At 40.2% G+C, this 27,498-nt stretch overlaps 4 protein-coding genes across 8 annotated transcripts; 3 read left to right on the top strand and 1 right to left on the bottom strand.

Annotated features, from left to right (window-relative positions):
* Positions 1-658: 658 nt before the first annotated feature.
* On the top strand, positions 659-5,071 carry LOC115755722 (lipoyl synthase, chloroplastic). Its single transcript, XM_030695233.2, has 7 exons — positions 659-1,207; positions 1,378-1,541; positions 2,315-2,405; positions 2,517-2,674; positions 3,838-4,009; positions 4,249-4,359; positions 4,628-5,071. The coding sequence occupies exons 1-7, from the start codon at positions 803-805 to the stop codon at positions 4,718-4,720; spliced, it is 1,194 nt and encodes a 397-aa protein (XP_030551093.1). The 5' UTR covers positions 659-802; the 3' UTR covers positions 4,721-5,071.
* A 4,114-nt stretch (positions 5,072-9,185) lies between these two features.
* Positions 9,186-13,712, top strand: LOC115755688 (pyruvate kinase, cytosolic isozyme). 4 transcript variants are annotated; one of them, XM_048284037.1, is made up of 5 exons: positions 9,186-9,336; positions 9,877-10,159; positions 12,099-12,560; positions 12,655-13,500; positions 13,531-13,712. In XM_048284037.1, the coding sequence occupies exons 2-4, from the start codon at positions 9,902-9,904 to the stop codon at positions 13,465-13,467; spliced, it is 1,533 nt and encodes a 510-aa protein (XP_048139994.1). In that variant the 5' UTR covers positions 9,186-9,336; positions 9,877-9,901; the 3' UTR covers positions 13,468-13,500; positions 13,531-13,712. The 4 variants fall into 4 exon arrangements, with proteins under 4 accessions (XP_048139994.1, XP_030551030.1, XP_030551031.1 ...); XM_030695170.2 differs by having other exon boundaries at positions 12,655-13,712; XM_030695171.2 differs by having other exon boundaries at positions 9,322-9,462; positions 12,655-13,712.
* Positions 13,713-17,182: 3,470 nt separating this feature from the next.
* On the top strand, positions 17,183-21,244 carry LOC115755689 (alpha-galactosidase 1-like). The gene is made up of 15 exons (XM_030695173.2): positions 17,183-17,593; positions 18,204-18,262; positions 18,680-18,736; positions 18,823-18,857; positions 18,960-19,063; positions 19,168-19,243; positions 19,321-19,379; positions 19,467-19,532; positions 19,627-19,710; positions 19,915-19,979; positions 20,076-20,158; positions 20,240-20,330; positions 20,419-20,468; positions 20,572-20,712; positions 20,892-21,244. Exons 1-15 carry the CDS (start codon positions 17,394-17,396, stop codon positions 20,982-20,984), a joined length of 1,263 nt encoding a protein of 420 aa, XP_030551033.1. The 5' UTR covers positions 17,183-17,393; the 3' UTR covers positions 20,985-21,244.
* Positions 21,245-21,521: 277 nt separating this feature from the next.
* LOC115755687 (protein FAF-like, chloroplastic) lies at positions 21,522-24,898 on the bottom strand. 2 transcript variants are annotated; one of them, XM_030695167.2, is made up of 3 exons: positions 24,608-24,898; positions 24,423-24,504; positions 21,522-23,439 (listed from the first exon to the last, which is right to left on the bottom strand). In XM_030695167.2, exon 3 carries the CDS (start codon positions 23,404-23,406, stop codon positions 21,829-21,831), a length of 1,578 nt encoding a protein of 525 aa, XP_030551027.1. In that variant the 5' UTR covers positions 23,407-23,439; positions 24,423-24,504; positions 24,608-24,898; the 3' UTR covers positions 21,522-21,828. The 2 variants fall into 2 exon arrangements, with proteins under 2 accessions (XP_030551027.1, XP_030551029.1); XM_030695169.2 differs by having other exon boundaries at positions 24,423-24,501.
* Between the last annotated feature and the right edge of the window lie 2,600 nt (positions 24,899-27,498).

Here is a 27,498-nt window from a genome sequence, read left to right as displayed (position 1 = left end):
CAGAGATCGAAAATGAAGATGAAAAGAAGCAGGAAAAGAAAGGACGTCATGTTGGTCGCTATCAAGATTGGCTAGCATAGATTTCGAGTTCTTAAATAGCCTACGATGAATATGATAAAAAAATATTATAAGTTGTGAGATTGCTTTTATGCGATGATTCACAAAAGCTTGATGAATGGGAACCTCATCAAAACAATCGAATTAATGGAAAATCATTCACTACCAAAAAAAAGAAAAAAAAGAAGGCATTGAGGACTTTTTCATCTCCTAGCGTAAAATAATAATTATATTAACATAATTAGTAAATGGAAATCAATTTCTGACAAAAAAAAAATGGAAAGCAATTTATCATATTAAAAAGATTATCTTTCACTCTAATTTTAATATAGAATCGACATACTAGTAAATTAAACTATGACGTTAATTATAACATTTGTTATATATATTCGCACCGTAAACCTTCTCGGTAAAACGGACCAAACTAATTGCTTCACTCTAATTTTTAATCTACCCAAATATCAAAAAGAAATTTCTAAGATCGCATAGTAAGGAACGCTAAGATTAATTGGCCCGAGACTTATCGAGCCAAGTATTGAAAAATTCCGAGCTCAACCGAATGACACAGTCGAGTAGCTCTAGCCTGAGGACTTCCATGTCCTCGGCGGAGTATCCCATGCAACGTCCCTCTCTCTTCAGCTAAATTTCTCCCTCTCTCTCTCTCTCTCTCCATCTCTCGAGAAAGTCTCTGCGCGGTCTCGTGCTCCCCGATCGAATCGTTCTTCAATCACCATTCGAATCCCAAATGCTCCACCAATCTCTCTCCAACCCTCCCGCCTCCCTCCCTCTCCCGCGATGCCGCCCCTCCCATCCCCGCGGCCGCCGCCGCCTCTCGCTCGGAGCCCGGTGCGGCGAGCCCGCCAGCTCCCGTCCCCGCCTCGACGCCGGGTCGCCGCCGGGGCCCGCCGTCGATCCGCCGTTGCTGTCGTCGGCGATGAAGCTGATGGAGTCGGAGGCGTCCGCGAAGGCCGGGCCGTACCCCGGGGGCAAGATGGGGCCGTACACCGGCAGGGACCCCGGCGTGAAGAAGCCCGGGTGGCTGCGGCAGAGGGCTCCCCAGGGCGAGAGGTTCGAGGAGGTGAAGGACTCGCTGTCGCGCCTCAATCTGAATACCGTCTGCGAGGAGGCTCAGTGCCCTAACATTGGGGAGGTATTGTTTCTTTTTTATTTTTTGTTCTCACGGTCTCGTGTGGTGTGTCATTAGGACAATTTCGCAGTTAATGTAGAGGGAAATTGCTGAAATCATAGTGCGGTAATCGCTTCACGCATGCATCATAATGTCTAAGCTGGAAATGACGATATGTGGAATGTATGTGGCAGTGTTGGAATGGAGGAGGAGATGGTATTGCCACTGCCACTATCATGCTTCTTGGGGATACTTGCACCCGTGGCTGTCGATTTTGTGCAGTCAAGACTAGCCGGAACCCTGCACCGCCTGATCCAATGGAACCGGAAAATACTGCGCAGGCTATAACGAGTTGGGGGTAGGTGTCCGACACTGCATTTGGACTTACCTGTTTTATAGAAACTGGTTATATATGGCTAGATGTATGTTCTGCATTTTGCTCTATCATAATGTAAACTTCTGTAATAGTAGGAAAAAGTAGTATTCCATGTCCTTGAGATCTTTAGTTTACTATCATGTTTCCTTGCAAGGCAGTAGCTCTGACTGCCAATTACAGAACTCTGTTGTTGTTTCTGTTGTCATGGTCGAATCACTAATTGGCCAGGCTGGCAGTAGATCCTTTTGCACTACTACTTAATTTTGGCTTGGGGTGCAGATAGGTTAGTGTCAAATGGCCTTGCCAATGACAACAATGAAATATCATCCTAAAAAAATCTGCCACATCCTGTATCAGTTATCCACAGAGGAGGCAGTACAAGGGAGAAGAAGCACAAGTAATGCAATGTTTTAGGGACTTTCATTGCTTCTATGGGAACAGAAAAGGAAGAAGAGGCACAAGGAAATGGAACACAATTTTTTATGGACTTCAATTGCTTTTCTGGGAACTAGTGTCTGGCACTGCATTTTCACGATCCGTCTTGCCCCTCATCTTTTATGTCTGTTAATATCAACACACTTTGTGCTACATATTTTCTTAATTCTGCTGTTAACAAGCTGATGCTAGTATGTCTTTTTTTGCTTCTTTCGGAGAGTTTTAGCTGACTGGTTAGTTGACAAATTTTACCTTCTTTAATTATGCGATTTTTTCCCCTTACGTTTGGTTTAACTCATCTTGTTTTCCGATGCTTGCAGAGTGGATTACATAGTCCTAACAAGTGTTGATCGCGATGATCTACCTGATGGTGGAAGTGGTCATTTTGCTCAGACTGTCAAGGCCATGAAGGTGCAAATTTGTCTTATGAAGGCTCATTTAGGTTTTTTTAGCGCTCTGATTTACTAGACACATGCTGAAACCACAATAAATCATATTGATAAGTGGTGACTTCTTCTGCAGAAGCTCAAGCCAGAGATCATGGTCGAGTGTTTGACATCTGATTTTCGGGGTGACTTAGCTGCTGTAGAGACTCTTGTTCACTCTGGATTGGATGTTTTTGCGCACAATATTGAAACTGTGAAGCGGCTTCAGCGCATTGTCAGAGACCCTCGTGCTGGGTACGTTCCCAAGTCTAAATGATAATAATATGGGTCGATCTTCAAGGAAAGTCCTATCATTGTGCCAAATTTACCACACACACGATCCTTGTCATGTAGCATTTAAGTGAGCAGATAAATGTACATGTTTGGACAAAGATACTGGCTAAATCATTTGTGGTGGAAATTACGGCTTGAGAAAACTATACCCTACATTATTTCCGCATTTGACTCCCCGTTATTTAAAAGGCGAGATCTTTCACCCAAGTTAATCCACAGATCTTTTATCGCCACTTTCTGAGATGTAGAAAAAAAATCAGTGCTTTGATTTTGAAAGATGATATTCTATGCTTTCTTGTTTATAGGTCTTTTGCTTGTTGAGGTCCGTCCACACGAAAAAAAAAAAGTTGCTCGCATATCTTCCATTATTTACTCAGTGACTTAGCAGTGTGGATCACTGACTTCCAATCAGAGCTTCCTTCGTTGGCAATTCGTATCTATGTTGTTTTGTGCCCTGTTTCTCTCATCTATCCAACTTCTGATAGTCTGACTTATGTGCAGAGGAATCCTTGTCTAATCCTTTTATTCTTGATCTTGCAAATAGCCTCCAATGGGCCCTATAAAAGTCTATTTACAAATAGAGATCATCTATAACCGTGAAAAAAGTACCTAATGTGGACTCATTTGAGGAGACTTTCTTGTTCGTCTCTTGTTAGCGAGAGTTGCTGACAATGTTAGTCACGACCAAGTTTGCAGGAAAAGAGTAGAAGCACTTATTATGGTTGGAGAATGTATGACATTATTATTTTTACTTTATATACAACCTATTAGAAAAAGGTTTAGAGATTTGACTAGACAAATTAAAAGGTCGGTACCAAAGTCTATATCAAACTAAAGTTTATGAACCGTTCATGTCATCATACAGAGTATTTGTTAATTATCCATGTGTAGAATTGAGTGGGTGATGGTCTCACAGTTACTGCTTCAGAATGTCCATGCCATCTTGCTTGTTCTGAAGTGCTTTACTAAAGATCATTTTTGGGTTGGGCATTGGCTAACTTATCATTCCATCCAAGTAAGGTTTCTCTCAAAAAAGAAAAAAAAAATGAGGAAAAAAAATTAAAGAAAAAGGAGAGATTGCCTTCTGTGTTTTTCATAACTTGGGGTGTGTTTCTGTGGCGTAGGTATGACCAAAGCCTATCAGTCCTAAACCATGCCAAGTTGAGCAAGGAAGGAATGATAACAAAATCTTCTATAATGTTGGGCCTTGGAGAATCTGATGATGAGTTGAAGGAAGCCATGGCTGACTTGAGGTCAATAGATGTTGATATCTTGACACTTGGACAATATTTGCAGGTATGCCCATGCTGCTCTGCCATGTCCCAAAAATTTCTATTGGGACGGTGATGCCTGGGAGTGCAGACGAGTCCACCTAAAATACTTTTCCTTTCATGTAGCTACCCTAATTGCGTATTTTTTATTAAATAGACTTCTTATGGATTTGGTTCACTTAGTAATTTGTCAGATCTTCTGTTTCTTCTGTTCTTTTTTATAACCAAGGCCTTCCGGTAATTTCAGTGATCCAATTCTTGCAGCCTACTCCACTCCATCTGACAGTAAAAGAGTATGTAACCCCAGAGAAGTTTGCTTTCTGGAAGGAATATGGGGAGTCCATAGGATTCCGATATGTAGCCAGTGGTCCGCTGGTAAGTACTTTTTTCCATTTGAGAGGACATTTGGTAGGTTAAAATGTATCTTGTGGGTTTCAACTATATTTGCAGAGAGTAAGAAAATGGACACCCTATACTCTATTCTCTCATTTTTTTCTCGGTATTTGACTTATGTATTCTCTTCGTTTTTCTGTTCTTATGGTGGAAATGGGCCAAAGAAAGGTGTGACCTTATTGATTAGAATTCCTTGCGGCTTAAAATTTTACTACTGTTGTTTATTCTCTTTCTTATGGATTTGTTTCAGGTCCGATCCTCCTATAGGGCTGGGGAGCTCTTTGTGAAGACAATGGTGAGAGAAAGGTCCGAGGCTATTGACAAAGTTGGATTGTCTCAATAAGACTGTCGGCCTCCTCTGTAGACTTAGATACTGAGTCACTGAAGCAATGAGCAACCACTGAAGGAACAGATTGGTGCACAGTTTCAAGAAGTTCTATGAATCAGGAGATATAGATTGAAGACCTGGTAGGACCGCAGACTTCTTTTTCGCAGTTCCAGTGGATATTAAGGTCAAGGGGATTTCAACGTCAGTAACTGGTGTATTTCAGTGAGGTTTTTTTTTTTTTTCATGAATTACACTTGCATTTAAAAGGGAAGGCTGAAATGTTCTTGGCAATGAATCGATTTTCTCTCGATTTGATTTTATGTATGATCTCTGGTCTGAAATTCAGTGATATTGAAGGCAACAGAAGCTTAGGATGCTGCGTATGGTAATGTTTCTATTCCTGAAACAACTTTTAGAACAGAAATATTTTTTTTCTATTTTTGTTCCCGATAATGATTTTTGAGAACAAAAACACGTTTAGTAACTGCAAAAAAGATTTGTTCCCGGAACAAAAAAAGAACAGAGACATGTTTGGTAACCGCATAAAGTTTCTGTTCTAGAACAAAAAAGAAAAAGAAAAAAAGAAACGCGTTTAGTAACGCAAAAAAAATTGTTCCTAATTTTTTTCATTTAATTAAGGGAACTATAAATATTAAAATTAAAATGTCTTTATCTTTTTAACTTACTAAATCAAATTAAATCGCATTTGTTCAATTTACTAAATCAACTTAGACCAATATGTATAAGTAATTTATGCACGATTTATCGAATTATGATATGGACGAGATCAACTATAAAAAAAAAAAAAAAACTGAAAGAGAAGACGAATTGGAATTAGACAATGAGAACATCAAATATGTTTTCTATAGATAGGAAAAATCACAATTATGAGTTATACGTAAATGTTCCCAAGTAGTTAAAAATATGATTACTTTTAAACGAGGACCATAGAAAAATATTAATTACACTTTGAGTGAAATCGGGGACTAAAATGAAAAATATTTGTGCATTTAGATCCTTTTAGTCCAATTGTGCAATTTTTCCAAACATGAGGACTGAAATGAGATGCAAGGTATCAAAATCTCATGTCATGACTCTAAAAGTAAAAATTTTGGCTAAAATGATTTAAAATGAAATTTTTTAGTCAATTTAGGATTATGTTCAATGCAAAGGCATGTGGTCCCAAGCTGAATTTTTTAAAATTTAAGAGACCAAAATGAAAAGGGAATTAAAATAAGAATATGGACTATTTTTGCACATTTTTCTGACCACGAATACTATTTTTCCGTATTTTCGGCTCTTTTTATAATTAAAATAAATCTGCAAAATGTCAAAAATTACGAAAAATATTTTTTGTTCAAAGTTGATTGCTAAGGCTAGGCCAAAGCTTCCAAGGTTGGTTTTGGTATTTTTAATTAATTTTTTCAAATAAAATGATAAAAAAAATCAAGTGTCAACATCGTGCAAAAACAAAAGAGAAAAAAGTGTGTTCAAAAATAAAATTGTTTCCAATTATTTCTAAAAAACGCCAAATGTGTTTCTCAAAAGTGTTCCCGGAACACAGAAACAAGTTTTTCTTGTTTCTTGTTTACGCTCCAAAAGTGTTTTTGTTTCTCAAAAGTGTTCCGGGAACACTTTGGGAACATTTTTTTACCATACGCATTTACTTTTCAAAAGTGTTCCGAGAACACTTTGGGAATAGAAACACTTTTCCTGGAACGTTATCATACATAGCCTTGACTTCTTAAATCTAAACCGAGTGAAAGCGAAAGAAAGCAAAATCGAAATTCCAAATTTGTTCAATCACCAATTATTTACAAGAGATGTAGTAGGGTACATAGACCGAGATAGAAACATCGGAACCTAAAAGGAACACTGTGATTCAAGAAAGGAACTAAGATTGCGTATGGTAACATTTCGGAAAAAGTATTTTTGTTTCTCAAAAGTGTTTCCGGAACACTTTGGAAACAGAAATGCATATGGTAACATTTCGGAAAAAGTATTTTTGTTTCTCAAAAGTGTTTTCGGAACACTTTGGGAACAGAAATGCATATGGTAAAAAAGTGTTCCTAAAGTGTTCCGGGAACACTTTTGAGAAACAGAAATACTTTTGGAGCAGCAACAAAAAACAAAAAAAACTTGCTTCTGTATTCCTAGAACACTTTTTAAAAACACGTTTGGAACATTTTTTAGAAACAATTGGGAACAATTTTGTTTTTGAACACACTCTTGTCTCTTTTATTTCTACACGATGTTGACACTTGAGTTTAGATCATTTTATTTTAAAAATTAATTAAAAATACCAAAAAAAAATTCATAAAATTACAAAATCAACATTGGAAGCTTTGGCCTAGCCTTAGCAACCGATTTTGAACAAAAAATATTTTTCGTAATTTTTGACATTTTTCAGATTTATTTTAATTATACAAATAGCCGAAAATAAGGAAAAATAGTTGATCTAATTCCAATTCGTTTTCTTATTCAGTTTTATTTTTTTTTTATAGTTGATCTTGTCCATATCATCATTTGATAAATCGTGCATAAATTACCTATACATATATTGGTCCAATTTGATTTAGTAAATTGAACAAATGCGATTTAATTTGATTTAGTAAGTTAAAAAGATAAAGACATTTTAATTTTAATATATATAGTCCCCTTATTTAAATGAAAAAAATTAGGAATAATTTTTTAGTAGTTATCAAACGCGTTTCTTTTCTTATTCTTTTTTGTTCCCGAACAAAAACTTTATACGATTACCAAACGTGTTTTTGTTCTTTTTTTATTCCGGGAATATTTTTTTTTTTGCAGTTACCAAACGCGTTTTTGTTTCCAAAAATTGTTGCTGGGGAGCGAAACAGAAAAAAAAATGTTTCTGTTCTAAAATTTGTTCCGGGAACGGAAACGTTACCATACGCAACCCAATAGTCGGATAGTCACATTGAGAGATCGGTACAAGAGCTAATGCTAGTAGTAGCAGAAGAATCATTTCTCATGGTTGATCTGCGACGGGATCCGAATATGCTCTGCATTGCATGTGCTCATCGGCGAAACAAAAAATTAATTCTGCGGTAGCCGTTGATCAGCCGGACCCTTCTCATGCGTTGCCTTGTGTTGATGGATCCGTACTGCATATACCGTATAGGTCGGTGTTGAGTGGCCTCCGTCGCCGCATGATGTCATTGATCAAAGGAGTATCTCCCCGACACATCGATGACGATGAAGGTCGCTTGTGGAGACTTTTCTTTTCTTTTCTTTGTTACGTCTGGCGTCTCTAGTATGCGACCGACCCACAGGAAAATGAGCGATGAAAAGACCTCCATCTCTTTGGTTTTGGTCAATAGAAGCTTGCAGGACTTTCGTAAAGTCGCAAACCCACCCACGGGGAAGGGTGCGATCTGCTCCCAGGAACGAAAACCAGCTGTACCACCTTTGAATCTATCACCACCTCCGCCCTTTGGGGTTTGCTACATGGAATTCCTTTCCTTTTTCGTGCTGAAGTCTAAAGCTCGTATGGCAGTCTTTATGTATAAATCTCTCTTATTCCAAAAGAATTTATATATATATAACGTGCATAACAGCGTTGACGCAAATGATCCCTTAATTTTTGCTCAATATATAATATGACCCATGAACTTATATGTTCAATATAATCCGTGAATTACATAAAGATATTCAATATAGTCTTTCATGAATTTAATATCGGGAATAATATTGAATATTTTCATATGGTCCATAAATTGAATATCTGTAAAAACTTTAGGAACTATATTGAACAAGTTAAAAGTTTATGAATCACATTCATGTTAGGCTGAAATTTAGAGAGCACAACATTACATATTAAGCTATAGTTTAAAAATTATTGATATCGTTTTCCCTAAAAGCAGTCATACACGTTCATCGCGGAAGACAGTTTATCTTTTCATCCTGCCTCGTTGAACTTGATGGTGCATTCCCCAGCTAATGCTTCTTTATATTTTGCCGAGTTAGACCATTCAAAGAGAGAGAGAGCGAGAGAGAGAGAGAGAGATGTTGTTTACGGGGGTCAAAGAAATATGCCGATGCATATTCCCGACACCGCCGTTGGATTCCCTTTCGCGGAAGGCGGTCTCGCGTGTTTCAAAAGGAAAACCAGGATTCCAATCTAGGACCCAACCCCAACCCAGGTGCTGTCTTCACTCTTCACCAACCAGCCACGTGCTCTCTAAATCTTCTTTTTATCTCTCTTCTGCTGCTTTTTCTTGCGAATCAAACCTTTTCCTCGCGAATTAAGGTATCTTGTTACGAATTGTTTTGAGCAAATTTTATATCGGGCGTCCATATATTTCAAGATCCATATGCCCCGCTTGAAAAGAAAAAGCCTTCTTCTTTACTTTTTTTTTTTTTTTTTAAATCGACTTGCAAAGGCTCGACATTGATAGCGAGACAACGACATCCATTAATCATTCCCCGCCTTATTGTCCACCTCCGCACATCTCACGCTGTACTACTTTTACTTTGAGACCACGGAGAGACGGGAAGAGTTTGGGTGAGGTAGGTTTGCGAGATATATTTAGCTTGGTTTGGTAGCGGCGTGCGCGAAGTCGATAGCATCTTACGGGCGTGAGTGGGTCTCGCTTGCATTTAGAAAGGTAAGTCTGAGAACAACGAAAGACCCTTTTCCACCGCTTGAGACCTTAAAGAAAAAGAACCAGCTTTTCTCGTTTCCAGACTCTGCTTCTTGATCTGAAACCTCCTCCGCGACTTGCTTTGGCTGTGTAAGTAGTGAACTGTCTTGTGGGGTCGATGCTGTTCGAGTAATTTCTTGCGTCTGCTGGTTGTACTGAGCTTTTGTTCTCTGATTGATTGTTGTTTTTCCTTTTTCCTTCTGCGACAATTTCTTTCTTTCTCTTTGACGTTGGATCTGTCTGAAATATTTGTTCTTTTGGTTGGAAATTGTGTTGGTGGATGATAAAGTTTGAATCTTTGGACGTCTTTGGTTGTTCTGTTTGGCCTCGAGAGAAGAGCAAGAATCCATGAAAATTTGATCGTGAGCTTGATGATTTATTTCCTTATCAAGCTATGAGAAAGTGAGAATATGGGACTTTTTCACAAAATAATGCAACATACTTTTTAAGGCTTCCCATTGGATTAGCTTTCTGCGTTAACTTGTCCAGAAATCTTACTTGCAGATAGAGAAGAACTGTTGTCAGTGAAATGGCAAACATTGATATTGAAGGAATATTGAAGGAGCTTCCTAATGATGGGCGCATCCCCAAGACTAAGATCGTTTGCACTCTGGGTCCGGCTTCCCGCACGGTGCCAATGTTGGAGAAGCTTCTTAGGGCGGGGATGAATGTTGCTCGGTTCAATTTCTCTCACGGTACACATGAGTATCATCAGGAGACCTTGGACAACCTCAAGATCGCAATGCATAACACCCAGATCCTCTGTGCCGTCATGCTCGACACTAAGGTCTGTTACCTCTTACATGGTGTTTGCCTTCTCAATTGGCTATTAAGTTCATTTAGCTCATGATCTTCACATGCTTGGCTGCGATAGCGTCACTGCTTTGTGGTTATGCCTGTGGTATGGTTTGGTTTTTGCCATCACTCAGTGTTGTTGATTTGATTTGGCATTCTTTAATGTTGTGCTGCTTGAATGTCCAGTAATATGGCCACAATTGTTCCGATGCGAATCTTGTTCTCCAAGTTGAGATCTGTGTTTAGTTTTTTCATAGGGCTTGAATATAGTACTCCAGCAGCATCATCTGTGTGGCATAATGAGTCAGTTGTCATGCATCAGGCAAAGCTTCGTGCATGCTTGTTGCACTCTTTTGCATACTCTGGGCCATTCTCTTCTTAGACAAAACTTGACCATCCTGTGGGAGCTAAATTTGTCTTTTTTGAACGATTAATAATCCTTTAACATTGACTTACAGTCTACTGGGCGCAAACTTTATCCAGTAAAGTGATCATTGTCATGTTTTTTTTTTTTTAACAGTGTGGACTATGCCTGAAAATATTCTTTATAACAGGCGATCCTTGGTATGATCTCTTTTTCTTCAACCTTTGACCTCTCAGCTCTCTCGATCTATTAGAGATTCACAGATGATTCGTCCCATGAGATTAATACTCTTACAGCGAATGGAAAATGTTCAATGGCAATATGTCTAGTGATAGCACTTTACTGGGGTTGGTAGTGATAAATATGTCGTGATATATTCATTTCTGCCCAATATATTACTGTTTTTCCTTTGTCTAACCTGTCTGTACGAGACAGCCTAAAAGGTATATGTAGCTATATTTGCAAAACTTCCCTGTCCTTGGAGTTGATGGAATCTGGTCCAAGCTCTATTGCATCAACCAAGACTCTTTCCTAGCTGATTAGTTGGCATATGCAGGATGAAGCTGCTAATATTTGTTATCGTAATTTGTTCTCCGATAATATGCTTCTTGCAAATTGATCTGCTTGGGCCCTTGTCCCGATCTATGCGTGGACTTAATATGTTTGATGGATGTTTGTTTGACATTTTATTTAGCTTTGAGGAGAAAGGAATACAGCTTGTAAATTGAACAGGAAGGGCCTTCTATCTAAATTGACTATTTCTTAATTGTTGTCTTCAAGCACATTACGAGGAATCGTTTTTTTTTTCCTAGTTGGGTAATCAACACTGCATGAAGATGGAGTTCAGGATCCATTGCCCTGTATGGTTGAAGATTGTGTGATTTTGTTGATGACTAGTGTGTAGCGAGATATTATTTGGTATTTCTGCTTCATCTTGAATGCATGAAGAAAGCAAAGCACTTTTGAAACTGTTGTACTTTCTCTACATGGTGTGCATATGATCTTTCTTTTTCTTAATTTTGGCGCAAAAGTCTTTGGGTATTGTTTAACCTGGAATGACCTTTTGACTGCGTTGGTTATGTTTTGCTTATGAGCAATTGCAGTCCAGATATAATGTTGTTGGAATTTTTTTAATAATAGCAAAGCAACTACATAGATCATAGCCACCACGTGATTCTCATTTTATACAGCTGATGGTTGTGCACTAGGCTTGGGGGTGGGTTTTAGTTTGAACTTTGAGCTGGAGAAAACATATGATCTGTATTTTCTGAAACTTTGTTGGAGGCATTCGTTTCTATATCTAGCTCCTCTCAGTTGACATGGGAAGCATTTGCTTCTAATTGCGCTCGCTTTGAAGAACTAGTTGTTTCAAGACCATGATTTCATCAAAACACTGTAAGAGAGATGGAAAACTACTGTTCTAATTACAATTCTTGGTCTTGTCTATAAAGTCATTGCTACTGATTCATGTTCCTTAGCGTTCAAGGCTTTCACATTTTGGGGGTCGTTTTTTGTACTCCTTCCAAATCATTGCTGTTGAATCATGCTAAGCAGATATATGTTGCAGGGTCCCGAGATTCGAACCGGTTTCCTCAAGGATGGAAAGCCTATTCAACTGAAGGAAGGCCAAGAAATTACTGTGACTACTGATTATGCCATGAAGGGGGATATGAATACGATCACTATGAGCTACAAAAAGCTGGCTGTGGACTTGAAGCCCAGAAACACCATTCTTTGTGCTGATGGGACGATTACTCTCACCGTCCTGTCTTGTGATCCGGCATCCGGAACTGTCAGGTGCCGCTGTGAGAACACAGCTATGCTTGGAGAGAGGAAAAATGTCAACCTCCCTGGTATTGTGGTGGATCTTCCCACATTGACTGAAAAGGACAAGGAAGACATCCTGGAATGGGGCGTTCCAAACAAGATCGACATGATCGCTCTCTCTTTTGTCCGCAAGGGTTCTGATCTCGTTAATGTTCGGAAAGTTCTTGGCCCTCATGCTAAGTACATACAGTTGATGTCGAAGGTATGTACCGGCTAAAATATTTTCTCGAGTGAAGCTTCTAATACTAGAATTGGACACAAAAGCGCCGCCTTACGTGCAATGTTGATTGTCTCAGGTTGAGAACCAGGAAGGAGTGATCAATTTTGATGAGATCCTTCGCGAGACAGACTCGTTCATGGTTGCCCGAGGTGACCTTGGGATGGAGATCCCGGTCGAGAAGATCTTTTTAGCGCAGAAGATGATGATATACAAATGCAATATCGCTGGCAAGCCTGTGGTCACTGCCACTCAGATGCTCGAGTCGATGATCAAGTCTCCCCGGCCTACCCGTGCCGAAGCAACTGATGTGGCAAATGCTGTCCTTGATGGGACTGATTGCGTCATGCTCAGTGGTGAGAGTGCCGCCGGAGCCTACCCAGAGATCGCCGTGAAGATCATGGCCCGCATCTGCATTGAGGCAGAATCCTCTCTCGACTATGGGACCATCTTCAAGGAAATGATAAAGTCGACGCCACTTCCGATGAGCCCATTGGAGAGTCTGGCCTCCTCAGCCGTGCGAACGGCCAACAAGGCAAAAGCGAAGCTCATCGTCGTGCTGACTCGTGGCGGGACAACAGCGAAGCTGGTTGCCAAGTACAGGCCAGCCGTTCCCATTCTGTCAGTGGTGGTCCCGGTTTTGACCACAGACTCGTTTGACTGGCTCTGCACCGACGAAACCCCCGCGAGGCATAGTCTCATATACCGTGGATTGATTCCTTTGCTGGCCGAGGGGTCTGCCAAGGCGACCGACGCGGAATCCACGGAAGTGATACTAGAGGCAGCTCTCAAGTCGGCGACGGAGAAAGGGTTATGCAAGCAGGGCGATGCTGTCGTGGCGCTTCACCGTATCGGGGCCGCGTCGGTTATCAAGATCTGCCTCGTGAAGTGAAAGACAGAATGCGGCAAAAGAGGTCTGAAGGGGGTCGAAGGATTGATCAGCAGGTGAAGTGGGTTTGTATTTTGGTTCATGTCTTTTTGATTGTTATTTTGTTTGAAGCCTTCTCTGCTCCTGCAAATTACCTATTTGAAGAAAATAGGCAGAGGTACCTGAGTGACCATTAGTCTACTCTCGTTTCCGTTCGGCTCATGTCATGGGTATTTACTGTCGGTGAGAATAATTTATCTTGATGATCATAGCGACGTTGTGGTCGATTTATAGTTCGGATCCTAAAGCGAGCCAAATCGAGTCGATGCAATGACACGTGCGGCGCGTGCGGCTCGTCATCTCTAATGATTAGGGCATGTCGATTAGTCGGTCCATATTTAGTAGAAGAATGTTAAGAGTTGAGGTTTAGGATTTCATTCCTCACATATCCATTCAACGTGTGTGCTTTTTCCTTCATTTGCATGTCATGGATCTTAATAATCTTCCATTTTAGGTGTACTTGTTTACAATTTCAAGGCTTTTATTTTATCTTTTTTGGGAAAAATCTCCAATAATTTTAAACTATGTTCAGTTTGACACATTTATTTCGAACTTTTCTTTTTACATTAAAGACCGTAATTTTTACTTGTGTGAGACATTTTCGACCAAAAAAAAAAAGTAACTTGCGTGAGACATTTATTTTGAAACTTCAAAACCTCAAAAAATTTACCCATATGACACATTTTTTCCTAATTAATTTTATGTGATACTAAAAACCTCAAATTTATAGACATGTGATAGATTTGCTCAAACGATTTGGGATAAACGTGTCATATTGGTACAAGTTTTGGGTAAATGTATCATATGGGTACAAGTTTGGGTTTCGTGTCAAAAAAAAGTTTGGAATAAATATGTCATAATAGATATAGTTTAGGATTTTTGGTGATTTTTTTATTTTTTATTTTTATTTTTATATGATTACTTACGTGAGGAAATTCAATGTATCAATATATGTTGTGTCGCTACATCAATTTACCATCTTTGATTTCGTTTAGTAAGATGATGACTTTCGTTTAGTAATCGTGGCTTACGTCGACAATCAAAGAGCGATTACCCCGGTCGTCCCTTTCCACTTTTTCACTCACAAAAACGGAAATTCGTAAATGTCTTTTACAATGATAGAAGGGATCATAAAATACTTTAAAGGAGATTATATATATATAATATATCCGTTCACTACTTTGGAAGGAAAAGAAAGGAAATTTAAGATTCTCGACATGTGATCGATCGAATCGGTACGAGCAAATGGAGATTCCATACACATAAAAGGTTTTCACAGTGAGCTAAAAAAAAAATTTACTTTTCGATCGAGGGGCTCAATTGCAAAAAAAAAAAAAAAGCTTTGTGAACATGGATGGGGTTGCAAATAAGTTGGTAAGTTGGGGGCGTCGTTTGCAATTAATCCAAAGAATTGCCGGCACCACAATATGGACTGGGACTCTTCGAACTCGCGTGTCTTGGACTTTTGTCCGCATGCAGAAGCCTATGCTGCGGGACCAAAGTTTGCTCCAATTATTTTATTATAAAGTGCTGTGTCATTATAGGAAAATGACAAAAAAATAAAGACATAAAGTGTTTCTTCAAAGTCTTTAATTCTTTATTTTCTTGGGACATAAAGTGCGCATGGAATAATCTCGAGTCGATTTATTTCTCATTTATCTTTTTAAATTTATCTTTTTTTTTTAATCTCTTGATGTTTGTAGGACACGTGGGAGCTACACATCTCTTTCCCGGTGGTAGAGAGAAGCACGTTTGTTATGGTCTCGTTCAAACTCGAAACGGGTACCCGAGTTATATGATTTTTCTCTATTGGTTTATTAAAAACTTTAGGATCGAATCGATAATATGTTTAGAGCTGATCTGATAAATTTAAGTTAGACTCTTTTTTTTTTTAACTAAAGTGTTTACGTGTCGAGCGAACTTCCTATCCCGGCATCTACCTGCTCATCCATGCTTTCATGTGTGCAATTTTTTTCAAATTAACTAGCAAATCGTTGTGGTACACTTTTGAGATCTTTTTAAGGATCAACCCAACAAGTTCGTGGGCAATTTAATATAAAGCATCACTCACTTTGGGGGTCACTTTACTCACAAGTCACACCAACCTCTTCAGTGGGGTGGTGCCCCTTGAAAAGACAACACAAGCAACTATCATCATCAAACATGCTGTGGAGTTATCTAATGAAGGTTGTGCGCTTCTTCTCTCTCTCTCTCTTCCTTTCCTTTTTTTTTTTTTTTATCTCTACCTACTCGATGGAATTGGAAAAATTACCTAATCAGTCATGAATCCATCGTACAAATGTTAATTCAGTTATAAACTCTCTAATTTTATCAATTTAGTCGTTTCGAACACTTGGATTGAATTGGCATCATTGTGATAATTTTTTAGAAACACATTTTTAGTTCATTTAGTCGTTCCGAACACGTGGAGGATAATTTTTTTATTGCCGGTTACAAAAGAGATCATTCGATATCGCTCTTGATCAATGGCTAAACTTTGATTCTGGATATTAAAAAGGAATGATGGGATCACACCATATACTTTTGATCTCTTATCCACTTCCATCTTCACCCATCCTCTCCTCTGCTATTATCTGGGAAAAATGAAAATCGAATTCGATCTTCAAAATTTCAAACATTTTTTTTATCTTATAGGTTAGTCTGCTTCTTCTATATAGGTCGGGCATAAATAATTTCACGAGCATAAAATTCAAAGCACACGTGCCGGGAAAATAAGCTTTTGTGTCGTGCGGACCACGTCTATTCGAGTCTTCCTACAAAAGGAAAGTCCTTTTTTATCGACAAGTCAAGGCTTTTAATAAATCAGGGTTAATTCCCTAAAGCAAATCTCTAAGTTCACGTCTAATCTCAATTCTGTCCCAAATTTTTTTTACTGTCTCGGAAAAATCGTAAACTTTAGGTCCAATCACAAATTTGCCTCGAACTTTTTTTTGTCTCATAGAAAAACCCCAAACTTTTGGTTCAGTCCTAAATTTATCTCGAATTTTTTTTTAAAATATATATATATATATATACCAGCGTTCAATTTGTTCTCAAATTTATTCTATAGTCCAGTCCTAACTTTGACGTGTCATTTCCATGTAGATGAAGAACCCACATTAGCAAGGTGACATGGAGATTTATGTCCAAAACGAAAACAATCTAGGATATAAAAAATAGGGACGGCTAAAAAGGCGATTTTTTGACAGGGAGCTAATCGGGACAAATTTGGGAGTTAAGTGAAATTTGGTGATTTTTCTCTCAGACAAAGAAAAAGTTCGGGGCGGGTTCGGGGCGGATTTGAAGCTGGACTTAAAATTTGTATTTTTTTTTTTTTTTTGGAGCAAAGAAAAGTTGAGGGGCAGATTTGGGCAGCATCTAAAGTTTGAGTTTTTCTCTTTTAAATCGAGAAAAATTTATTGAGATTAGACCTAAAGATAGGAATTTTTAAAGGATTAGGCCGGATAAATCTTTACCGGATCTTCTTATTTACTCGAAATTTATGTCGGGGTATCGATTGAATAAAGTTTGTTAAATTCGATGCATGTACATGTGCTACGTCGTACCTCGTGGAGCACGTGACGCTGTGGGCTTATCCGTTTCGGATTAATCCGCGAAATCCCGAGCAGCGCGATCGTCGTCAGTGTCATTTCCGTAAATTATGGTGTTTCCCATCTCTGCTGCTGCCCTGCCCTGCCCTGCCCTGCCCGCTGTGGAGAGATGGATGGATCCAGTCTATAAATCCTCGACCAGTGGTCCTTATCCCCTCTCAACACTGGTCCTTATCCCATTTTGTAGGAAGCAGATTCCCGTCATTTGATTTGTACTCTCTGCAGAAAGAGAGAGAGAGAGAGAGTGGTCGGGGAGGTGTGGTGGTGGTGGTGGTGACGATGGTGAGGAGGCTGTGGAGTGATGGCGTGCTTCTGGCGGTGCTGATCGCGTGCGTGTGGTGGCCATTGGCGACCGGCGGAGCTCCGGGAGGAGCATCGAAGGCGAGGGTAGATTTGAGGTCGCCCAAGTACTTGCACTACAAGCAAGAGTACCGTAGGAACCTGCTCAGCAATGGCCTCGGCGTCACTCCTCCCATGGGGTACTCTCTCTCTCGCGACCCGTGAGGATGATCGATTCAGCGATCTTAGTTTCGTGTTGAATGCTGATATCGTTCAGATTGGTTTCACTGTTTCTGAGATATTTCGTGAGTCGGGTTGGCGATCGGAGTCTGAGATTGTCCTCTTTTGGGGGATTTCTCAATTCACTTATTTGATCGATTCTGGGATGATCGGACCACTCAGCTACTGTCTGCGATACTCGAGATGTCATCAAGTTGTTTGCTTGCCAATCAATAATTGTAAAAATTATCTGTTCTCCGTTGCAAACTGTGAATCCCCTGGTCACCGTCTCGGTAGATGGACGCTTTGCATATTCCATTTGAAAATATCCATTCTTCTAAACTTTGGTGAAAAAGATGATGAGTATTTTTGCTTTAAAAAGTCCCTTTTTTTTTTGTAAACGCTTGTTCTTTTTTCGGAACATTGCTGCTATGTGCGGCGGCGGATCGGACTCGAAGGATGTGGAATGAAGCATTTTTGTCCTCGTCCTTTTCAATTGTGCTTTCTTTTAATTGTTTTTGTAATGTTTCCCGTTTCCTTCTCTCAAAACGATAACACGGTGTTATAATGATTTCTTCCGCACGTTCGCAGGTGGAATAGTTGGAATCACTTCGCGTGTGCGGTGAATGAAACGATAATCAGAGAGACTGGTTCGTGCTGACATTAGTTTCTGCTAAAGATTGTTCGTCTCTTTCCTTGTGGGTTCATGATCAAACTGAATAAATTACTTTCCTTGCTTGTTAAGTTCTTAAGCAACAGCTCTCCTCTATCACGGGGACTTCAAATTATATTTCTTGATACAGTTGGAAAAGTAGTCTTCTTCTTCATGTTGATAACACATTGTTTTATTTATTTATTTTTTTACAGGTAAGTGACTGATATATACTATTACTATACTTCTTTCTTTTAGTTTTTCCAGCCTAAGTTGTTTGGACATGAATAAATAGTCCACTGTTCAGATTTTGAAAACATCGTTAATGTTTATGAGGTTAAAACGCTATTAAGATGAACATTGCATCTTAAGCTTAAGCATTTCGACATATCCGGGTATTTTTTTTTTTTTCCAGCTGATGCTATGGTTTCTACTGGTCTTTCAAAGCTGGGCTATGAGTATGTCAACATAGGTATGCTCCAAGTACTTACTTCCTCTATTTTCTAGTGGCCCGTTCATTGTTGATTGTTCTATGTTCTAATTGATTTTTCTTTTCAGATGATTGCTGGGCTGAGATAGCACGTGATTACAATGTAAATCTGATCCTTTTGGGGGCTTTTAAAATGTAGAATCAGAAATGTTTCACAACTTGCATTCTAATTGTACTCAGACTACGTTTGACATGATAATGGCAGGGCAATTTAGTAGCCAAGAATACTACATTTCCGTCTGGCATCAAAGCTCTTGCTGACTATGTTCACGGCAAGGGTTTGAAGCTAGGAATTTATTCGGATGCCGGGTATGATACCCTGCCGTGGTTGCTGCAAGAATTACTGATATATTCATACATCAATCTGTTTTTCTGTTAATTCTCAAGCTGTTGGATTTGTTTCTTGGATTCAGCTATTTTACCTGTAGCAAGACCATGCCTGGATCGCTTCGTCGTGAAGAGCAGGATGCCAAAACCTTTGCATCTTGGGTTTGTCTTGTTGCCTACCTAAGCATGTTTTATGTCCTTATGACAAGGCATAATGAAGCATTGCATTATTTCCCCAGGGTATTGATTATTTGAAGTATGATAACTGCAACAACGATGGCACAAAGCCAACGGTCAGGTAACAGATAGGCTAAGAGTAGTATCTTCCTTAATATTCTCAAAGAACGTCAAATTTGAGTACTGATTCAATTGTTTGATAATGTAGATATCCCATAATGACCCGAGCTCTGATGAAGGCTGGCCGCCCTATTTTCTTCTCACTTTGCGAATGGTAAACTATTTGGAAGTGAGCTGTAACATGTTTTTCTCTTTCACATATCCTTCATCATGTGAACTCTGCATTATCTTAACCTGTTGGCTATTAGGGGGGATTTGCACCCAGCTCTATGGGGCGCCAAGTTAGGGAACAGCTGGAGGACCACGAATGATATTTCTGATACGTGGGACAGGTAGTCTTTTGTACTTCAAACTTGCTGTGTTTTTTTTCTCTTTTTTGTTGTTTTTTCGTATGACTGTAAAGAAGTTTAGCCATGGACATTAAAGTCTCAGTGTAACATCCTCTGTTTGGCTTCTGTCCTCCGACATGTCCGTTCAGGACACTTGGAGTTCAATCTCATTTACAGAGGATGATTAACCTCTTACTGTCCTTGCAGTATAATGTCTAGAGCTGATTTGAATGAACCCTACGCGGAACTTGCCAGGCCTGGTGGCTGGAATGGTAGTACCCTAATCGACAAGAACACCTATAGGCTAAAATCGATGTTTCCTGTTCAATTCCCAGTCTTGGATCTCTTATAAATTTGTCAATGTGCAGATCCTGACATGCTTGAAATTGGGAATGGAGGAATGATGAAGCACGAGTACGTAGTTCACTTCAGTATATGGGCTATATCCAAGGTATCACGGATAGTTGTGGTTACCGAATGACTGTTGTATATAACACTGGATCATCATTTGATTAGTTAGATCGCAATGTAGGCCCCTCTTCTTCTTGGTTGCGATATCCGGAATTTGGACAAGGATACTGCGGAGATAATTTCCAACAAGGAGGTCATTGCAGTGAACCAAGGTGAAGACATTTCGCTGCCCTCAGTTGATGAAATAGTCTAAAGCTAATGACTTCCTATTATTGAATTCAATTTGGTCATCTCTGGTAGATTCGCTCGGAATTCAAGCCAAGAAGGTTCGGAGTGAAGGTGATCAAGAGGTACAAGTTCCAGTACATAGACATGTTTTTACTGGAGTTTGTAGTGTATGTGTATAGAGCTCAGCACTTTACTGAGAAAATGCCGCCAATCTCTTTCCTCAAGGTCTGGGCTGGGCCTCTCACCGGTTATCGGGTCGCCGTGCTTCTGGTGAACCGAGGCACGTATCGTTATACAGTGATAGCCCACTGGGACGACATTGGACTTCCGCTAGACACTGTTGTCGAAGCCAGAGATATCTGGGAGGTATTATTTTAGAATATCTATAGTGTTTTATTTTGCTATTATTGTTCTTTCTCCTTTTCTTCGAATGAAATTTCCTGCTTGCGGTCTTGCATTTGCATACTTGGTACGACATTGGCCTTATCAAGCATCGTACCTTCAAATTCTCTCCTTAACCTGTGGCTAACTTTCTCCTATTGCAGCACAAGACGTTGAAGAACACATTTGTTAGGAACATCACAGCAACAGTTGACGCTCACTCTTGCAAGATGTACATTCTGAAGCCGGTTTCATAGAGCACTTCAAATTTCTCCTTGGCGGTCATGCCATTTCCAGCTGAGCTGATTCTTTTAGGATCTCTCTCGATTTCCCCTCTCTTTCTTTGCATTTTTGGTCATCTGATATCACTCTCTCAATCTGCTATCAAACTAATAAGAGAGAGAAAAGTATTGGGGTCTACCCTGTGGATTGCTTGGCGGGCGATTGTGGACAAAAAACTCGGCTTGCTCACGCAAATCAATTGAAAGAAATGGTAATTTTAAAACATCATCTTGCACATTTTGTCATTGTTCTGGATGGGTTTTAAGATTTAAGTACCATAAGAATCAGAAAATGATTCCGGAAATAACTTGAACTTCTCAGTTACTTCATTGATGTAGTCAAAGTCTCGCTCTATATTCGGATAGAAAGAAAGATGTCAAGGATTGAACTTCCGGACCTCGGCAATAGGAACTGGAAATTCCCAAACTCAAATTCTCTGATGGAAAGAGGGTTCGATACTCCAGTTGGTTAAGAAGGGATCCATCATTACATCCGAACATCACTCATGTAGGATGAGCAATAGCCAAGAAGCATGGCTCTACGAATTCACCATATATTAAGCAGTTCAGCCAGAAATGGTACATGATACTACTGGATCACATGAACTATATAAGTAGCACTTTTATTTGTTAAGCTTTCCAAAGAGCAGATGAAAATTATATACCACACTGTTAAGAGCTGTCTTTCATTAGTAATCCTAAATCCAAGTACTGTCTGCCTCTTCTCATCCTTTTATTGCCTAAGCAAACCTTGAAAGAGCAAGTGGCTATAATAACTGGTGGGACTCGAGTGCGCGCACTCTCGGTACGTTGGGATTCTTCAGGATGTGGCAATGCACTTGGGCTCCCACAGAAACAGAGTGCTCCTAGGCTTATTGCAGCTGGTCAAGTAATAAGCCTCGTTCCCTTTCACAAGCATTGCTTCCTGTGGCTCATTCGGCTTCGCATACTTGGACATGATGTAGCTGTTGTTACTGCAATTCTTCTGTGATGGAAACTGCAGGGTGATCGGGCTAATGCCAGCAGTGGTCATGGGCTTGGCTCGCCAAAAGTACTCGTATGCATTGAAGGAAGCTGCTGCTGGCGCAGATTGGGGTGACAGCGATTGCGTCGATAGCATCCTAGCCACTGGAGCCCGCAGGGGGAGTGATTCCTTGAGTGGGAGCGCCTCGTCTTCCTCCTCGTCGTAGTTAGCCACTTTATCGAACTTGCTCTGCCAAGTCGAGCTTCTATTAGGTGGACAGATTGGCTTGTTCATCAGGAGTGCTAGCTTATGGACATTTATCACTCCGCTTGACATATTGGGAGTTTGTTCCATGACAAACGCCATCTCCCTAGCGCCACGACCGTTACTGATTCTTGCAAACTCAAGTTCCTCTGCCTCCTCTGGATTCTCCTTCTCTCTGTCATCCTCTTCGCTTTCTTCCTCTTCCTCATCGCTATTTCCATAGAAACTCTCGGCATCTTCATTTAACTCCATCGACATGTTCTCAGTCTCTTCATCATCTACTTCCTCCCCATCATAGATTTCTTCGCCAGACGAAACACTGTTCACAAATGTAAGAACGAGACGGCCATCTTCCCGTTGGGCTTGGAAATGTTTCTCGGATGAAATGGAGACAGCTTCAAGGACTAGCCGTCCATTGTCACGGCGAGAGTGCACCGAGAGGGATGCCCCATCTTCTCGAGACAGGGAAGGTAAAGGGGGAGGGAAAGATCGAGGTTGGATCTTCTTAGTAGAGGCAAAATTGTACTTGATGGCATCGAATTCTTCCAGGCCAAAACTCTGCGGCGGCATCCCTTCTTGTTGAAGTGGCTCGTGCTCTTCTGCCTTAGCATCTTCCATGTCTCCGACTTCTGATGGCGGGTATGAGGAGAACCCATCAGAGCCAGTCTCGGATCCAAGGCTCTCAGTGCAAATCTGAAGGCTCTTCTCGCTCAAAGAGCTCGTGGATCTCTTTACCAGAGGGTGAAAATAAGGTGGGGGAAGGGACTTCGAATCCTCGAGCTTATGAGACAGAATTGAGCTCCAGGTGCACTTCTCAGCGTCCTGTTTCTTTGCTTCCTGGATGGAGTTCCAAATGTCAAGCTGGCCTCTTCCTTCGCCATCCTTCTGTGCATGGTTGTCGTCTTCTTCCGAGAAAGAAGATGAATCAGCGATCGAGGCCAGAAGCTCTTCAGATGACGCAGTCTTCTTTATTGGAGAGAAACCATTCTGGGCAAGCCACTTCCTGGACGACATATCAGCAGAGAGCGTCCTGCGAAGGGAAGCATTCTTGGGTCTCTCGCAGTCTGACCCGAGAATAAAGACAATACCCTGCTTCTCAGCAGCTCTGACCTCATCGTCGATTCGGAAGGCGGGAGGCAGAGGTATGCTCTTGCCAAGAGAAGGTGACATCTCCTTCGATAGTAAGAAAAGAGGAAGATTTGTCTGCCCAAATAATGAACGAATGAGAAGAACAGTTCAACAAGAATACCATCGACAAACCAAACAGATAGTAATCAATCATGCCATCACTGATCGATAGGGAAGGCTACTTTTATGATCAAGCCCAGAATTTCATCTACAAAAGTATGTCCAGTGCCGATCCAGGCTTGTGCAGATACATGAGAAGTGGGTGCAGCACAAGGTTAGATGGTTTGCGCACACTCAAAACTGCTATAGTGTTTCCTCCTGCTAGAATTTTCTTTACGACAGCGAGAAAAACCGCCCAAGGTTGGTAGAATCTCATGTTCATATCCCCATCGGCTCACGGACCATGTAAGACGCGATTTCTGAGATATGAGTTCAAAGAAGTGAAGTCATCATTGTTTTATGTCTCATATAACTCCCTGTCGTTTTTTTAGGGAAAACTAAATACATAGACTCTCTGTCTTGGCCAAACCATGTTGCAAGCAAGAACAGAGCAGAGGTTTTACCGACCTCAGCATGCCTGACTCGAAAAATCTCGATGAACAAAACTTAAATAATCGGCATAATTTGCGTACAATCTACAGATGATGTTCAAAGAAACATGTAGTCTTTCACTTGTGCGCTTCAAATTCATCAGAACCATCACAAAACAGAGAGCAAACATCATTGTGCTTCTCGCTCTCCACCAGTATGACGTGCAACAACTATTTCCTTCCCTTGAGCCAATGACATAACACCACATGGCAACCCAAATCGTTTTGTCTTCTCAACTTTGAAGTGTGGCAGCTCAAACTGGGAGTGCATGATTAGCCACGTTATTAATCAAATGGTGGGCCATAGAGATATTAAGACCATCTACATGTCCGAACACACCTCTCTCTCTCTTTCTCTATCCCTCTTTGATTCTCTCGCTGAAGTCAAAAATCATAACTTCATAGTTTAACCCCATTAAAGAAGAGGAAATGAACAGTGGTTGGGCGGCGACAAGTGAGCGGACTCACCGGTTCCCGCGCGGACTCAGCAAGCTCGCTCCAACTCTTTGCCACGCAGAGAGACCCCCGGAACCTCCCCCCTGCCCACCTTCTGAATTCAAACGAACACGGGTCAGCTCCAAACCTCCTTTTTGCAGGAATCGAACCGCAAACGGAAGATAAAAAAAGAGCGATGAAAGCAGTAATCAAAGTACCTCTTAATCAATCTTCAGGTTACTCGAAGAAGCATGTGGCTTCTCTCCCTTCTGAAGAAGAAGAAGAAGAAGAAGAGGAGGAGGAGGAGCGGCAACAACCGCAACCCACAGAGGCCTGCGAGAGAGACCACTGGGTGCGTGTTGCGGGGCTCAAAGATTCGATCTTTTTTTTTTTTTTAGTGTTCTTCCTTGTTTTTCTGTGTTGTGATGATAAAGGTGGAGTTCAATTCGAGTGGATGGTGAGTGTGTTCCAGTGGGAAGTGACGATGGGCTTTTTTTTCCATGGAAAAGGAGTGATGGTTGAGGGGGTATTTGTAGGTGCCAAAAAGCCTTCGGCACCGGCTCCGGCGGGCCCCCACCACCCTTACGCCACCGTAGAAGAAAGAATACTGCGGTCCCGGCGACCTACACTCGCACCATGTGACCATTCGATCCGCGATACCACGCGTCTAATTTAATCATGCACTCCGCCTCGATGATAAGATCATGTTAGGACTTTCTCCACAACACCTTAAACGATCTCATATCGGGATTCGATATCCACTTGCGGCAATGTGCACAACTAATTACCGTAGAGTTTAAGCCCTTATCGTGCGGCGCGGGATATAATCTACACCTTAGATGAGCGAATGTCTTCTGTTCTATTTGCTAATGTTTCTAATTGAAGCGCCTGATCAACAAACGCATAAAACTTTGGACACCCTATTTTTCGCATGAAATTTTCTGTTCGTTTAACATAAATAATCAAAGAAGGGTAGGGAAATTTCTAAAATTTTTGGCGATGTTCTCCTATTTCAATATGAGGAATTTTAAAAATAAAGTTTAGTAGCTCGCTCTTGGTATATTTTGGTTACTATCCATAGCAGTTGCATGCATGGAAAATGAGAACTTCAAAGGTCCTCACAAGGGTCGGGAGGGAATTTGAGATTTTGAGCTTTCTCACAAAGTTAAATATTATGTGCAAGTGGTGCTAATACATTTTTCTAGGGCTCCATTGGTAATCATCTCACACTAAATTAAAATTATAAAATTGGAGTCATTTTTGAAAAGTTAATTTATATATATTTTTTGGTGGTAAGAAGGAGAAAATACAAATTTTCTCTTCAAATATTACTCCCACATAAGCTATGGACAGTATTTACGAGAAAATATTTTCCGAATTCTTTTATGTGGTGCCGAAAATTAGGGAATAATCTTCTTCTTCTTTTGCTCTTGGGGACCAAATATTTTATAATAATTATTACCAATTAGGTGAGACAGAATATTTGATATTGATTGGATGGATATGGCTTAAGGTGGAAGCAAAAGGGGCATCGCTTTCGGAGTCCCACATCGATTGGGCAGCCACAAAACGATAATTTTAAGGGAAATGCTTCGACAGACTGACGATACTATCGGTTATTTCTGACCGTAAATCGGATCCACACATCATCACCGTATGAATTTGAAAAATCGTAAGGTCGGAAATAATAACGATCTTGTCGGGATGCCAGGATAGCAACTTCCCTTAAAAAAATAGTATTATTTTCCGATCATCGCCATCGTATAATTATTCCATACAGGAAGAGTTATAATTTATATATGTTTGTTCTCATAATGATGCTGTGAAAGTTACCCGATTCACGCAACTCTAATTCGCCGACCAGGGCCATCCAGACAATACTAATTATTTAACTGCATGTGTTTCGCAAGATGCTGCTTCGTCAGCTCACTACAAAAGGCGAGTTTGACTCATGTCCTATATATAATAATCTCCTATTTAAATGCTCTCCATGCTTTTCTTATAATATTAACGGTCCAACACTAATTGATGTGTGCATAGATAACAAGCTAGTCGAAGCATATCAGAACCTCAAATAATAAAATGAATTCCGCGCCATTAATTAAGCGAGTCCCAAGCGGGAGAATCCATCGGCAGTTGACGAGCTGAAAAATACAACAATTGAAAGGCATATGAGAATCCGAATTTTTTTCGGCTTTGGAAATTAATTATTAGTCTAGGCTCATTTTCATTGGCAAGGTGGTAAACATGATTGCTTTAGGAAGCATTCTGATTCTCCTTTGCAGCATGTATTCAACTTGATTAAATCAATCCACACTTTTCTATACACGCGAGGGCTCAACGACAATCCAAGGACTAATTACATGCATGAACATAAGTTTATGCTAACTTTTTGTTTTATTTATTTATTTATGAAGAGGAAGGGTCAAAGCCCCGGTGGGCGGTCCGAAAGTATGAAATGTTCATACTCATCCACGCGAGAAACCAATCGAATCTAAATCATGTGCTTAATGCTCAAACCAAAAAAGTTCGTACCTAGGCGAGTGGACCGTCCTCCCGGGATTGATGATGCTATCCAGCTTATACTTGATAACGACGGATTATGACATTAAGTATGTGAAAAAAAAAGGGGTTATTCCTCATAAATTAATTTAATTTGTTCTGGCAATATGTGAAGAGATAGGCAAATTGAGGGGCAGTGGATTAGTAGTAATTAATTAGGAAGCAAACCATGAGTGGGAGCTTAGGCAAGAATTTATAGGTTGAGAAAAGTTGGAGCATAAACCCTTTTCTTTTCTTTTTTTCCTAACTTTTGAAATCGTATTTCCTTTCTGAAATGGCAAAGTGGACGGTGTTGACCTTTGAGATTTATTAATTTTGAGGAGTTCGATTGGCCATCGAGAAAAAAAAATTATTTAAATAATAAATTAGGAAATGCGTGGTCGTATGAATCTTTGCACAACAGCAGTCTTATCCCGTGACTTTTCTTTAAGGTGCGCTGTCTCCTCGCTTTGACATTGTTCTCAAACCCTAACCCTTGCTTTGTCGGAAGAAAACGACGTCATTATCAAATGTAATAATCATCACTTGATGCATGCACAAAGAAGCC

Source organism: Rhodamnia argentea, chromosome 8 (genome assembly GCF_020921035.1).
Source record: "Rhodamnia argentea isolate NSW1041297 chromosome 8, ASM2092103v1, whole genome shotgun sequence".
NCBI classification, from domain to species: Eukaryota; Viridiplantae; Streptophyta; class Magnoliopsida; order Myrtales; family Myrtaceae; genus Rhodamnia; species Rhodamnia argentea.
This window is presented reverse-complemented; position numbering and strand designations above follow the sequence as displayed.